At 38.9% G+C, this 16,312-nt stretch overlaps 1 protein-coding gene and 1 long non-coding RNA gene across 7 annotated transcripts in view; one reads left to right on the forward strand and one right to left on the reverse strand.

Moving 5' to 3' along the window:
- Window positions 1–16,312, reverse strand: part of RYR2 (ryanodine receptor 2) — a 727,531-nt gene that overhangs the window by 424,023 nt on the left and 287,196 nt on the right. For all 6 annotated transcript variants that reach the window (XM_050950348.1, XM_050950346.1, XM_050950344.1 and 3 more), the window contains one exon: window positions 13,260–13,356. In XM_050950348.1, coding sequence (XP_050806305.1) covers window positions 13,260–13,356 — 97 coding nt within the window. The remainder of the gene's footprint in view (window positions 1–13,259; window positions 13,357–16,312) is intronic.
- Window positions 1–16,312, forward strand: part of LOC127049568 (uncharacterized) — an 838,950-nt gene that overhangs the window by 412,981 nt on the left and 409,657 nt on the right. The gene's annotated exons all lie outside the window — the stretch shown is intronic.

Raw genomic sequence — 16,312 nt, forward strand, 5'->3', positions numbered from 1 at the left:
CTGTGGTAAGAATCGCAATCTAATATGGCAGCAAACCTCGAGCTAGGGAACCCCCTGATCCCCTCCCTTGTGATCCCCACGGAGTTTGAGAACTCTTGGACCTGCTGGATTGCCAGTAAGGGGGGTCCATATGAATTTTAAAAAAGAGAGTGAGGAAACATGGACTGACATATGTAGAGCAATGGTAGAAACCGAGGCTCTAAGAAATAGTATTAAAAGTAAAAAAGCAAAAATTTTGCAACTACTGTCTATGGCAGTGAGATGGCTGAAACAGCGTGCTGGCATGCTGTCCAAACACGTAATGGAACAAGCATAATGGAACAAGTAACAGTAACAAAGAAACAGTTAAAAGAATCAAAAGAAGCTACACAGCCCTGGAATGCTCCCACTGCCCTTGCAGGGTGGCAAGCAGCCCAGAGACAACAAGTACAGGAACAGAGTGAAACACTGAAAACAGCTGTAAGAAACCTACAAAAAATACATGTGCGGTCCCCTGTTATAAATATTGGTGGTAAACAGCAGGCTTCAGGTAGCTACCCTGTGCCTGAAGAATGGGGACAGAAGTGGAAAAAGGTGGTCCTAGTAAAAGTAAAAAAGTAAAAAATGAAACTCGGTCCACTGCTTTGCAACCACCAACAAAACTCCAAGCATCAAGAAAAGAAAAATGAGGTGCTTTATAAATAAGAGCTGGGTCAAATACACCTCTATCTACCATATATGGACAATTAAGTTAACAATCAGCTAAAAACCACTAGCTGGACCAGGAAAACTGTCATTTAATTTCAACTTGGTTACTGTGTAAAAACAACCGTATTATTGCTGTACTACTGTATTATCATTGTACTGCTGTATTATTGCTGTATTGTATTATTGCTGTGCAACATGTACAATGTGTATAACCTTGCTAAATTGTTTAACCAACACACAGGTAAAAATCAACAATTGAATGGCTGCGAACAGCATTTAGCCACAGCAGATTTTTGTTAACATATTTAAATCATGCTGATTACTTGAATTAGACAGTAGGTTAAAAGGTCATTTTCTGTATGGTGACTGCACAAGAAAAGAATTCATGAAATCATGGCCCTGTTCAAGTCAATGGCAAAACTCTGGGTGACTTCATTGGAACCAGGATTTCACCCATTCTTTTTCTTTTTTATTTCCATCAGTACATATTCACAATGGATTCTGCTCCTCAAATACTGCTACAGTACAATATGTTTGTGTTACCACACACTGTAGTACTCCCTAGGGATAAAGGCAAAGAAAGTCAGGGAAAATCATATGTATAACCGTGGGGGGAAACGCACATGGTAGGAGAAGGAAATAAACCAGAGGAAAGAGTTGAAATCATTGCAAGTTGCACGCTTCTACAAACTGCATTCAAGGAATGGCCCATTTTGTTGTGAGATGCATAAGTTCCATTGTAAAATTATGAATATGTGAAATATCTTGGATGCAAAACCAGACCTCTGCCCAAATATTCTGCTAAGGAAAGAGGAATAAGTAGCAGATAGCAAAGTGGGTCTAAAGTAAAACCAGGGCCACACAAGGAAATGGGATGAAATACGAATGGAAAAAGTAAAGGGCATTTAAGAGTATGTTTCCTGGGACTATTTGGCCTTGAAAAGAATTGTAATCTAGGGAGTGAAGGGTCAAATAGGACCCAACGTTCAGGTTTTGTAAAATCAATATTTTACAAAAAACTTACATCTAATAAAAATGTTTCTGGAAATAAATTTAAAAAATTGAGTGAAAGCACTTTAAAAGATAGATAGATAGTTCTACTATTTGGGTTGCCAACCCTCCCAGATTGGCTGGGAGTCTCCCAGAATCGGAATTGATCTCCCGGTGGCTACTGAAACCAATCTGGGAGATTGTAATAGGTTGCTAAAAGTCCATTTGGCATGCTGCCCCCACCCGAGCTCCAATTCCGCAGCTCCCATTGGCCAGGAAACACAGCCAATGGGAGCTGCAAGGCTGTGCCTGTAGGCAGGGGCAGCACACAGAGCCGCCTGGCCAACCCTGAGCCTAGGAGCCGGACATGCCAGCTGCTTCTGAGAGCCACCTGAGGTAAGCAACACCCAGTTGAAGCCCACACTCCAAACCCCCTCCTGTACTCCAACCTCCTGCTCCAGCCCTGAGCCCCCTCCTGCCCCCAAACTCCCTCCCAGAGCTCACAGCCCCTCCTGCACTCCAACCCCCTGCCCCAGGCTCAGCCCAGAGCCTCTTCCCACACTCCAAACCCCTCGGCCCCACCCCTCAGCCCAATGCCCACATCCCCTCCTAGCCCCCTGCCCCAGCCCAGTGAAAGTGAGAGAGTGGGAGGAGAGTGAGCGACAGAGGGAGGAGGGAGTGGAGTGAGCAGGAGCGGAGCCTCAGGGAAGGAGGTGGGACAAGGGTGTTTGGGTTTGTGCAATTAGACAGTTGGCAACCCTACCTACTACATCATTATGCGTATGCATGAGAAACTAAAAGTGAAAACAACTAGAAGTGGGCCTTAAATAAAAAGAAATTACCATAATTAATTTTCATTGTTGTCCAAAGTTAGAGAAATGCAAAAGTATTTCAGCATAAACATGTAGGAGTTTAAACTAGTGTAAATGGTGAATTCTCTGTAACTTGAAGACTTCAGATCATGATTTGAGGACTTCAGTAACTCAGCCACAGGTTATGAGTCTATTACAGGAGTGGGTGGGTGAGGTTCTGTGACCTGGAATGTGCAGGAGGTCACACTACATGATCATGATAGCCTTTATGGCCAGAAGGGACTATGAGTCTATATCTGATATTAAAATTTGTTCCTACTGTAATAATCAAAGGAATTATCATTAACACAGAGATGAAGAAATGTGCTTTTAAAATGTATGATTTTTAACTGGACATGCTGCCTTCAGCCATGGCAGTTATAAAGGATATTAGAGGAACAGGTTATCACAGCATTCCCTCTCAGATCTGAACCTTAGAGTTCAGAAAATGAGATACTAGCACCTGAATCCTCTAACCTTAATTACCAGCTTAGATCTGATAGCACTGCCACCACCCAAAAATATAGTGTTTTGGGGCACTCTGACCTCCCCAATGTTCCCTAGAACCCAGATCCCTTGGGTTCTTAAAACAAGGAGAAATCAACCATTCTCCCACCTTTCCCCCTCCCAGAATTTCCCTCCCTGGGCTATCCTGAGAGATACTGATCCAACCTCTTAAATCACTATACAGAGAAGCATCAAAAAAAATCAATCAGGTTCTCTAAAAGAAATCTTTTAATAAAAGAAAGGAAAAAGTAAAGAATTATCTCTGTAACTTCAAGATGTAAGTATTACAGGGTCCTATAGCTTACAGACACCAAAAAGAGACTTTCCCCCCAGTACCAATACAAATCAAAATATTCCCAGCAACTACACATATAAAAGTTAACCAGCCAGATCCACAATTGCAAATAGAGTAAAACAATCAAAAAGCCTAAACCGCCTGTTTTTACTTACTATTTGAAAAGAAAGTTAGAGAGCCTGTAGTAATGTCTGGTCTCTCTCAGACCCTCCGAGAGAAGAACACACAACGGACAAAGAACACACACAAAAGCTTCCCTCCACCCAAATTTAAAAGTATCTTGTCTTCTGATTGGTCTTCTGGTCAGGTGTCCAGTTCCCTGCTTGTAACCCTTTACAGGTAGAAGAGACATTAACCCTTAACAATCTGTTTATGACACAGGTCTTATTCCAAAGCAATATTTTTTTTCAAGTTTTAAGAGAAAATAATACATCAAAGTGAGTTTGGTAAAGCTCTGTGGTTTTTCTTGGGAATAGACTGCTGGTAGCTACTGTGGCATCTTGATCCCACTGACTTTTATAAATGAGATCAATTTGTATAATAATTGTTTTAATATTTTGCTTTCTTTCAGTTAATCTCACATCAATGATGTGTTCATCTTTTGTGGAAACCAGCTAGACTTGTTAGATCTTATTTAATATATTTTGGGTTTTTTAAACACATAATTATTTGAATAGTAAAATCACTGATGTCCTCCCATTAAGGCTACATCCTGCAAGGTGCTGAGCTACTCTTACAAGATGCGGGGCTCTTTCTGCTATGAATTCGGGTGCTCAACATCACAATTAATATAATTAGTAATAACTTCTCTTTATTTATTTTTCTGTCTTCTTACCTTTGGATTCATTTCACCATTAGGGAAAAGCCAGCCATGCCTCATTTGTGTGTGATCATCCCAGGTTCAAAATTTAAACTTTAAATATATGCCCAAACTGCAAGCCTCCCTGTGCACTACTCAGAAGGGATTCCACTTACCATCACCCTGGATGTGAAAAGCTACCACTCTATTCCTCTGTATCCCTCACTAAATAAAGAGGATAGGTAGCTGTCCTACTCATATTGTCCCTCCCAGAGTCTGCTGTCTCCCACCTGCCTCTTATATTCACTTGCCTCTCACAGTTTATTCCCTTCCGCCGCCCCCTGGTCTCCTACTCAGGACATTCTTCTCTTTTATCTCACATTCTCTGTGTGACAGAATCCCCCCGGGGTGCAGCTTGGGACTGTAGGACGCTGTGCCCCCTTAACTCTCTCCAGCCTGGGCTCTCTCTCACAATGCCTTAACTAGTGTCCAGCAGCAAGCCCCTCCAGGCACTGTTATCTCTCAGCACAACAGCATGTGGAGCCCCGCACTCAACTGGATTGCATGAATGCTCCCAGAGCCACTCATGAATTACACAGAGAAAGGCACCAGAGCCAAATCCCCCCAGCTCCCAGCATTGTACCCCAGGAATATATCAGCTTGCACTCCTCAAGATGGGCAGTGCAGATTTATTAATTGGTTCACCACTTCAGCAATGGAAAGTAGACATATATCAAACCAGAGCGGATTTGCCACACACTTCATACAAACTCACTGGTAAAGATAAACAGTAAAACAAATGTATTGCCTATAAAAGGTAGATTAAATGATAGGCAAAAAGTCATAGTTAGTGACCAAAAGTAGTAAAATATAACCTCACAGTCTAAACTCTCAATTCTATTAGATTGGGTAACAACTACATTAAGCAGCTTTTCTCATCTCACTGGATATCGCAGTTCTTAATATACAGGTTTTTTTCCTTAAACCTGGTACAATCTCCTCTGTTGGAGTCTTGTCTTCTTCTCAGTGTCTTGGTTGCTAAGTCCAGGCACGTCTCAGGGCATTGCTAAGTCTCCCAAGCAAGGTTGAGCAATTCCCCTGGTGTGGCCTAATGCAGATGAGTCACTGCATCGTAGCTCCCTTGTGGGACAATGGTTGTTGATGGGCTGATTGACACCCTGCCCGGGTGCTGGTTACTTTCCTTGATGTTGCCTCTGAGGAGCTAATGTCTGGCTGATTCCTCAACTTATAATATGTTTTAGTGACCACCATACAGCACAATTCTCATAACTTCATATACATTAATGATAAGAACATAAGAACGTTCATACTGGGTCAGACCAAAGGTCCATCCAGCCCAGTATCCTATCGATAGTGACCAATGCCAGGTGCCCTAGAGGGAGTGAATCTAACAGGAAATGATCAAGTGATCTCTCTCCTGCCATTCATCTCCACCCTCTGACAAACAGAGGCTAGGGACACCATTCCTTAAGCTTCCTGGCTAATAGCCATTAATAGACTTAACCTCCATGAATTTATCTAGTTCTCAATATGATATACAAATATGGATACAGAAATGACTTTCAGCAGGTCATAACCTTTCCCCTGATACCTTACAAGGCATGCTTTATATGTAAGATCACGATTATGCGGGTTCCAGGATGTTCCCCCAAGGTATAGAATGTCACATCCCGCGTCCCTTTCAATCTGCCTCCCACATTCCCTTGATTCCTCATAGTTTCCTAACATATCCGAACTCCCTAGTGCCCCCAGTCTTAATCCCCGCTCCTCCACATTCTCTTCTGTCTTGTCTGGCCCTCACATGTCACAGCCTCATTTCAGCCACATTAGAAACAACTGGAGTTGGCAGCCATCTTGTTGACTTCAGTCACATTGCTCTATAATGAAAGGTGGCAGCCATTTTGGTTAAGGATAAAACTTCACAGGGGTGAAGGCAGAATTAGATGTTCATGAGACTCCTTAAAACAAAAACTAAGTTTCACATGACTCAAAATGAAATCATGAGAGTTGGCAGTGCTGATGTTCCAAGATTAATCAGTCTTTTAAAAAATACATTAATATAGTCAATTGAATGGTCTAAATAACTGCAATTAATATAGTCAATTGAATGGTCTAAATAACTGCAAATTGATAATAATAAATACGGTCCAATAGTCCTGTCACCAGTATTTGAAAGAGCTGGCTGAGGGACTTGCTGATTGATTAATGTTAATTTTAAATAAGTCTTGAAACACAAGGGAAATTCTAGAAGCCTGGAGGAAAGCTAATGCTGTGCCAATATTTAAAAAGGCTAAACAGGATGACCCAGGTAATTATAGGCCTCTCAGCGATCACAGAGAAGATAATGAAGCAGCTGATATGGGACTGGATTAATGAATAATTAAAGGAGGTTTGTGGAAAATAGAGATATCAAACTAACTTGTAATCTCATACAAAAAAAGATATCAGGTTTGATTCATAAAGGTAACATTGTAGATGTACTATACTTAGGCTTTTGTAGGGCATTTGACTTGGTACTGCATGACATTTTGATTAGAAACTATAAAAAGATAAAATGAACATGGCACACATTAAATGGTTAAATACTGATAGGTCTCAAAAGGTAATTGTAAACAGGGAATCTTCCAGTTTCTAGTGGAGTCCCACAGGGATCAGTTTTTGGCCATATGCTATTTAACATTTTTATTCATGATGAAAACAATGTCATCACTGATAAACAGATGACACCCAAATTGGGGGAGTGGTAAATAATGAAGAGGACAGGTCACTGATTCAGAGCGATCTGGATCACTTGGTAAATTGTGTTCAAGCAAACAATATGCATTTTAATATGGCTAAATGTGTGTGTGTGTGCACGCGCGCACACACACACAGGAACAAAGAATGTAGGCTATACTTACAGTATGGAAGATTCTACCTCGGCAAGCAATGACTCTGAAAAAAATTTCAGGGTCATGATGGATAATCAACCATGGCGACTAATCAGCATGCCGCTATGGCCAAAAAAGCCACTGCAATCCTTGAATGCATGAACAGGATAATCTCAAGTAGGAGTAGAAAAGTTATTTTACCTCTGTATTTGGCATTGGATAACTATGTCCATTTCTGGTGCCCACAATTCAAGAAGGATGTTGATAAACTGGGCAGGATTGAGAAAATAGCCATGAGGATAATTAAAGAAAAGCTTGTCTTACAGAGACAGACTCAAGGAGCTCAATCTATTTAGCTTAAAGAGAAGGTCATGATTACAGTCTCTCACGACCATCATGTGGCACAAATATTCAATAACGGGGCACAGGTGTTGGCTTCCACTGGGCTCTAGGGGTGCTCAAACCCGCACCAGCCCCACCCCCCACTCTCACTCTGCCCCCCTAGTGCCTCTTGCACACCACTGAACAGGTGTTCCGCAGCTTGCAGGAGGCACCGGGGCGGGGGGAGAAATTGATCAGCAGGGTTTCCAGCGGACAGGAGGATACTGCTCCCAAAAACTCTATCTTACTTTACTGCATTGATTTTTTTTTCTAAAGTACTGAATATTGTCAGAACACTTAAATGAGCTCTCAGAGTTTCCTCCCTTCCTCACATCTTTACTTTTCAACAACCTACATATATTTTTAAATGGTTTTAAACAATTTTGAATAACGGACATATATCACCACAAACAATTCAGCCAAATTCCAATGATATTACACTGAAGGATTGTAAGGGTTTGAGAGAGAGTGTCACATGTTGCACACAGTGCTTGTATTATTATTGATTTTAGTAATCTTTAGAAACGTACTCAACCTGCCTAGGTGCAAATTCAAATAAATTTAACATGCACTAGAACACAACAGAAAAATAAACTATTTTTAAAAAGCTGTCTAGTACTGAAACCGTCATACTTAAATGATTTATTCATTACAGACATTTGATGCCAGACAACAAAATCCAATAAAGTTGGTATTTTAGGATTATCTAATCTTTTGCCTATTTGAGAAAAAGGTTTAGGAGAAAAATATCTTTTTATTTGCTAACTGAGCAAATCTGATTCAGAAATCAGTGAGTGAGAATGAATATAGGATCCCGCAATGCAATTTTTATGCTGTCATTTTGCAAGATAGAACTGGTCTTTGAAGACTTCCTGAAACAAAACACAATTCTATCTTTATGCCTAAAGCCTGCCTTCAGACAATTCCAAAAGTTACCAGCACAGATGATGCAGAATAAACATACCTCCAAATATAGCACAACTTTAGTATATACGTTGTGTACAAAATGTCCTATATCTAAGGCAGTGATACTCAGACTGAGGCTCATGAATTGCAAGTGGTTCTTTAATGTGTCTCCTGCGACTCTTTAATTCACAGTGTTTTACTATCACATGTTGCAATTATTATCCAGTTTCAGTTATTAACCAATCAGGATGTTTTTAACCAATTGTAGTTGATAAAATAATAATATCAGATCAGCCATTTTTCTGTGAGAATGAGAGCGAGAGACACAATGAATTCACACAACAGTGGCTCTTTTGGATAATGTTGATCGCTAATTTGGCTCTTGAACCAAAGTCTCAGTATCACTGATCTAGGGAGATGAAATGCATGAGAAATAAGGGCAGAACAATAAATGAATCCTACAAGGCAAATAGTGAATCCTACAAGTTTACCACCTACCAAAATTGTCCAGACCTTTCTGGTGTGTAGCCGTCAGTAGCCAAATGCAACACGTCAGATATAAAGTATGCATACATTTCTAACAACACATATCTCCCAGAGATGAGTGCATCCTCCTGTCAGATACACGGGGTGGGGTGAGAGTACTAGTCCGCAGTAAGATATAAAAAAGATTGTATGCAGTAGCTAAATTTGTTAATATTTCAAGAGGAGAAAAATTTGAGACATGTTAGTGTTTCCTAATTTCAGAATGGTGGACTTTGCACCCTTAAGCTTCTTTTAATGTATGGGGTTTTTTATGTTGTAGATTAAGGTTAAGAATAAATGTTGTTATTCCCTATTGTAAAGATACATCCCTATTTTCTTCTTTAATCTGTGTTTAATTTAAAGCTCATTAAATCAGTGCTTAATGCTGCAAGCCCTTATGTGTTATATCACTGCAGTTAAAGGAAGCTTTGCAGGATTTATACAAAAAGGTAGACAGGCAATATTCAAGATCCTGCCCCTACCCCTCATTCAATTCACAGTAGCACTTCTGGGGGGAAGCAGCTGTAGCAACAATAAATGCTACTCCATATGGGCCCATTATATAGTATCTAAATTTAATACATGCAGTCTCATAGACTCATAGACTCTAGGACTGGAAGGGACCTCGAGAGGTCATCGAGTCCAGTCCCCTGCCCTCATGGCAGGACCAAATACTGTCTAGACCATCCCTGATAGACATTTATCTAACCTACTCTTAAATATCTCCAGAGATGGAGATTCCACAACCTCCCTAGGCAATTTATTCCAGTGTTTAACTACCCTGGCTGTTAGGAACTTTTTCCTAATATCCAACCTAAAGCTTCCTTGCTGCAGTTTAAGCCCATTGCTTCTTGTTCTATCATTAGAGGCTAAGGTGAACAAGTTTTCTCCCTCCTCCTGATGACACTCTTTTAGATACCTGAAAACTGCTATCATGTCCCCTCTGTCTTCTCTTTTCCAAACTAAATAAACCCAATTCTTTCAGCCTTCCTTCATAGGTCATGTTCTCAAGACCTTTCATCATTCTTGTTGCTCTTCTCTGGACCCTCTCCAATTTCTCCACATCTTTCTTGAAATGCGGTGCCCAGAACTGGACACAATACTCCAGTTGAGGCCTAACCAGGGCAGAGTAGAGCGGAAGAATGACTTCTCGTGTCTTGTTTACAACACACCTGCTAATGCATCCCAGAATCACGTTTGCTTTTTTTGCAACAGTATCACACTGTTGACTCATATTTAGCTTGTGGTCTACTATGACCCATAGATCTCTTTCTGCCATACTCCTTCCTAGACAGTCTCTTCCCATTCTGTATGTGTGAAACTCATTGTTCCTTCCTAAGTGGAGCACTTTGCATTTGTCTTTATTGAACTTCATCCGGTTTACCTCAGACCATTTCTCCAATTTGTCCAGATCATTTTGAATTTTGACCCCGTCCTCCAAAGCAGTTGCAATCCCTCCCAGTTTGGTATCGTCTGCAAACTTAATAAGCGTACTTTCTATGCCAACATCTAAGTCGTTGATGAAGATATTGAACAGAGCCAGCCCCAAAACAGACCCCTGCGGAACCCCACTTGTTATACCTTTCCAGCAGGATTGGGAGCCATTAATAACTACTCTCTGAGTACGGTTATCCAGCCAGTTATGCACCCACCTTATAGTAGTCCCATCTAAATTCTATTTGCCTAGTTTATCGATAAGAATATCATGCGAGACCGTATCAAATGCCTTACTAAAGTCTAGGTATACCACATCCACCGCTTCTCCCTTATCCACAAGACTCGTTATCCTATCAAAGAAAGCTATCAGATTGGTATGACACGATTTGTTCTTTACAAATCCATGCTGGCTATTCCCTATCACCTTACCACTTTCCATGTGTTTGCAGATGATTTCTTTAATTACTTGCTCCATTATCTTCCCTGGCACAGAAGTTAAACTAACTGTTCTGTAGTTTCCTGGGTTGATTTTATTTCTCTTTTTATAGATGGGCACTATATTTGCCCTTTTCCAGTCTTCTGGAATCTCTCCCGTTTCCCATGACTTTCCAAAGGTGACAGCAGTCCTCACACTTCAAAAAGTTTCTCCATTTTGAAACCGTTCTAGGGTTCAGGAGACATTCCATAAACTTTAAATGAGGAATACCACTAGAACTGGCAATACCTGTCCAAAAAACACCCTAAATGCGACCACTGTAATTCTTTTCATTAGCCTAAAAAAAAAAAAGTGCTATATATTTTACACAACAAGGGCTATCTAATTTCTTTTAGCTACCTTAGAAAACAACTTGGAAGGGAAAAGATCTTTTTAATGAGCAAACCTAATACGGAAATCAGTGAATCACAAGGAATATGGGGAGAAATATTTTTGAAACACTAAGATAAAAATAATTCTCTAATTATATGCTGTTTCTATTTTCTTATCTCTAAGCAGCTTTTCATATCTGTATAAATGTATATCCTATCCTGGTCTGCTTCTCTCAATAATTAATAGATTGCATTAATAGATTAAAAAAAAAGTGTACATAAACATCTTCACTTTTCCAACTTGCCAACAAACTCAAAAAAATCAGTTATCTGGCCTGCTATAGTGCCTGAAACTAGACTCTCAAGTCAGTATTTAGCCACCTAAATATGAGCTCAGAAACCTAGTTCCAGTAACCCTTTTCTTTTAAAAGAATCTTTGACTTATTTATTGCTTTTAAGTGCCAGGAGAGGGAAACCAAAAAAGCAAACATGAAAGGCACAAATCTTAAATCTGCAATGCTATAAGCAAGAAAGAAGAAAAACATAATCAAGGGATCTCTCAGCATAACTAGCAAAATGGCTACCCTACAAACCAACTGGTAGGTTACAAACAAAGCAATCTATATTGTCTTGAGATAACAATTTACTTTGCTTAGAAATCAAACAATTATTAAAATATTTCAGGAGTTATATACGAAGTATCTCCTCCTCCACATACTAGTTTCTATAATCATTCAATTAATACAATTGAAGAAATAATCTGTCCTGATAAATCAGTGAGAAAAATCACATTTTCATATAACATAAAAACTAAATTTTGGAGTGACAGAGCATACAGTACTATTAATTTATAGTTCAGTAGCATCTACCTGCCCCAGTCATGGACTAGGACCCTTAGTGTGCTAAGCACTGTAAAAAAACATAACAAAAAGATGGGTTTCTGTTCCAAAGAGTTCACAATTTGAAGGTAATACTTTTGAACCTGAAAGGTTCAAAATTTCCAATACTGCAGTACTTAGAAAATATGTTCCTTCTGCCCAATTTTCATTAGTGTGATAAAGAAGGAGGGAGCAGAAAAATATATTTATGTAAAATCTTTTATCCCAAAGGACTTTACAAACAAGATAGACAAAGAAAGTTCTTCATTCTCATTGAAATGGAGCCACTTATGCTATAATATAGCAACTCATCTGATGTTAATGCTACACAACTATTTTTAGGAGCTGAAGTTAGAAATAATTTATATGATTTAAATTTATATCAAGGCAATGTTTAGGAAAGAATAAAAGTTATCCAATTGGCATTTGGCCAGAAAATAAATTAATGCCATATTCTTGAGAAAAGTTTAATGGGCTCTTTAATTACCTCAAACGTACAGAATTTTGATTTTACCTCCCATTTGATTCATTCATATGACTGCTGATATGAGAAACAGCAACTCCCCAAATACCGTTCCCTATCACCATGCTGAGGTGGTGGTGAAATGTAATGATTCAGAAGAAAGATTCACATACTAAATCACCATTACAAATTCCTGCTGCATTCTGGATTTCCTTCAGAGTTCCTATCAAATAAATTAACTATGCCCCCCAGCTTGTAAGATCTTGCTATATCACCTCCTGAGGTAGTGTGTATGCTACGGAATGTGACAAAACTGATGACATTTGCATAGAGGTCTTTGTGGATATTAAAGAACCAAAAATCAATCATAAGAAGAGTACACAGTTAATCCTGCCATTCTGTCCATCACAACAGCTCAGTTTCTAGCACAGTGGGCTTGGAGGTCTCTAGGCATTTATGCTCCCAGATTTAGTTTTAGGCTAAGGACATAAGCAAAAAGGTGACTCAAAAGTCATTAATTTAAAAGTTGCTAAGTGGTTGAACTTGTTTCAGTTTTCTTCCAATTTCAGTTCACTTGCGTGATGTTCCTGGATTAAGTCCACTTCCAACAGAGTTCATTACTTTTGCAACTGAAAAGGAAGTAAGGTTAATGAAACTGAAAAAGAGAACTCCAGAGGAGGCTGCAAATTTCATACTAAGAGTTAATTCCAATGGGATCTCTCCTTAGGATGAGCGATGTCTGTATCAGTCTAACATGCTGAAATATTGTAATATCAGTGAGTGTCAAAATTAATTCAATAAAGCTTGATACTCCTCTATGTGTTTTAGGCTTCAAGACCTACCTTCGCTGTTCTTCTCCATGTTCCCCTGAAGGGACAGTCAGGCATTCATCCATGTGACCATGCAATAGCCTCAGAACATCACCTCCTATCAGATATCCTTGAATGAAAGGAAGAAGAGAGAGTCATATATATTTGTCTGAGCTGAACCACAAAAAACACATTCAAACAACGTTAAAGGCTCACTTTCTGGCTGGCCTCAAAACAGTCTTCAATTGTTCCACGTATCCACAACATGGGTGCATATACAGATCTGGGACCTGCAAGCACTCACAAATGTGTGTGGTACACAGCACATGTGAAATTGAAGACAGCAGCTGGAAATAAATCCCTAATGACCGCACTTAAATCTCAGCAAGTGAGATCAGGAAATTGGAACCTTTTCTTTCAGCCCCATTTTGCTTGTGCATGTGGTACTAAAAACTGACTGAATGTTATGATGGCCTCACAATGCTTCCTATAATAGGATGAGCTAAGAGGACAGAGATTCAGTCCATTTCCAGTTCAATTCAGTGAGATTTTATTAGCCTGAAAAGCTATACTAGTGTTGCCAAAATGTAATAAATTCAATGCCTAACCCTGAATTTCTCCTTGCTAGTATGGATTTATATCAGGATCTGCATCTGTACATGATCTGACAGCTTAATTGCCTTGGTTTTACAATAGTACCAAAAAGGAAAATAAAATTGTCATTGGCATCCTACTGGTATAAAATCTTTGTATCAGATATTTTGTCCTTGGATAGAAACAGATTTAGCCACATTATGGAGCCAATCCTGCCTTTATCTCCCCAGGTGCAGTACTAGTGCCTGCTCTTTCATGAGACAGGGAGCAGGATTTGGGTGCATGCGCCTCTGGTGCAGCACAGAGTCCAGCTCTTTGCATGGCCACGCTCCATGATCCTGGAGTAGCCTCCACAGAGCAGTTCTACTGCCACTATGTGACAGAGGTATGTGAATTCCTCACCTCCTCTTGCATGGATCTTCCCAATGTCCTGCCAAGATCCTCAGCCTAGGCACTGCGGACTCAATTTGCCCCTTTGCGAACCATTCTTTATATGTATTTGATGCACTTATATGTTCATAACCCACTTGTTTTTCTCCCAGGTTTTTAACTCAAAGGGCAGCTGAACAGCCAGTGGCAGGTGATGGGAGCATTTTCCTTAACAGGAAAAGAAATTGGTTTTTGTTTTATTTTTTAAATGAATGGTGGTGGGGGAAGGAGAATGTCTCATACTCAAAAACAGTTACTCTACTTTTGTTCAACTATTTGAAAAGACATTTATCTTTGGGTACAGATTTCAGCCTGAAAAGTCATTCGAAAAAGTTATGAACATGTGAAAATGGGATGCTAGAAGGGAAATAGTTACGTAATCTTATAACAAGAAAGGCTGGATAATTTAGCTATATTGCAAAGCAATTACAGTGTACAGAATTTCAAATATAAATGTTAAAAGTAGCACATGTATGCATATTTGAAATCAAAGCGTATGCTAAGAAAAAATCCTTTCAACCCTATATGCTCTTGAACAAATTCAGTGCCTTCATTTAAGCTTCAATATTGGATTAGCATTTGGCTTTCTTCTCTTATTTTGAAATATCACAAATTTATTTGGGGAGTTTTCAACAGTGAATTTTTTTATTTGTATGTAAAGGATTTTGATATGATAGCTTATTATGATTCCTTCAGAGTCATTACCAGATACATTTTAACTTTGTAATATGGATCCATATTGGGGTTAATACAGATGTGTGTATTCAGACTTGTGCCCATCTTCAAAAGGCAAAATGCTACCCAAAGCAACTCTTTTTAAACTGCCCCCGTGCAACTTACTGTACAGTCTTGTTTAACTTGTAGTTAAAGACCCACTTCCACTAATCAACTTATGTTTGCTGATTCCGTAACACAGGTTTGTGAAAAATAATGCAACCAGGTTTTACATAGTAACAAATTAATTTAAGTTTTGGCTACAAATGCCGATTTCACATCACGGACTTACGATCTGTACATTTTACTTAAATAAAAGCCATTGTTAACTTACTGAAATGTTTCAAAAATCTGACACAAATATCTTTTTTGTTTCTACAAACTAATATAAAACAAAGGGTTAAAGTTATAACAGTATTTTTTTTTAAAAGAGAATAGAAAATGTTGACCCAGAACAGGTGTTCTCTGGAATTACGTACACCCAGAACCAATAACTTTGCGGTTTGCGTTCAACAATGTCAAAGTATTTTATAGACGTTAATTAAATTAATGTCACCCTGCACTCTGGGATAACAATTATCCATATTTTAATTAGAAATAAAATAAGGCACAGAGACCAAGGTGATCTGTCCAAGGTCATACACAAAATCAGTGCTTTAACTTCAAGATCATCCTTCCTTCACAAAGGACAGACCTAATTACAGTAGTGGTTGCAGGCTTTGCTGTAATAAAGTCTTCACTAACACTAATTGTTCCTGACATTACCCAGATGATCACCTATGCAAGGGAAAATGCTGTTCCCAAAAATTAAGTCAGTTAGTTAAAAGCCTTATATCTATAAAAGAGGCAAAAAGGAAAAATTGTATTGACTTGAGTTTCAATCAAATGCTCTGATACAAAAATGTAAAACTGGCATCATTTTCATATGATCTTCTGTGAGTATGAACACCTCATCTGCTACCACTTTTCAGTCATGCACTGATAATTGCCTAACAATTCACTGTAGCAAACACCATTTTATTCAAGCTCTGAATGTGTAAAATGGCTCTGTCCCCTCACAGAACAAGGAAAATGAAAAGAATTGGTGTTAATGACAGTGCTAATCAAATCAGAACAAAACCAACAGCAATACCAGCCAGAAAAATCGTTAGTAACAAAAATTTAAATTGGTGAGTGTTATTTTATTTAAAAAAAAAACCAATATGCATCCTGCAGTAGATTGGGAAAGAAAGGATGTTTGTGAGTTTGCTAAAATGCCTGTCAGTACAGTATTTATGAAAGTAAATCACAAAATTTACTTTCTAAAGAATTACAAATTATTGAGTTTTCTACCATAAAATATTATTTTG

The sequence above is a fragment of the Gopherus flavomarginatus genome, chromosome 4 (assembly GCF_025201925.1).
Source record: "Gopherus flavomarginatus isolate rGopFla2 chromosome 4, rGopFla2.mat.asm, whole genome shotgun sequence".
NCBI lineage: Eukaryota > Metazoa > Chordata > Testudines > Testudinidae > Gopherus > Gopherus flavomarginatus.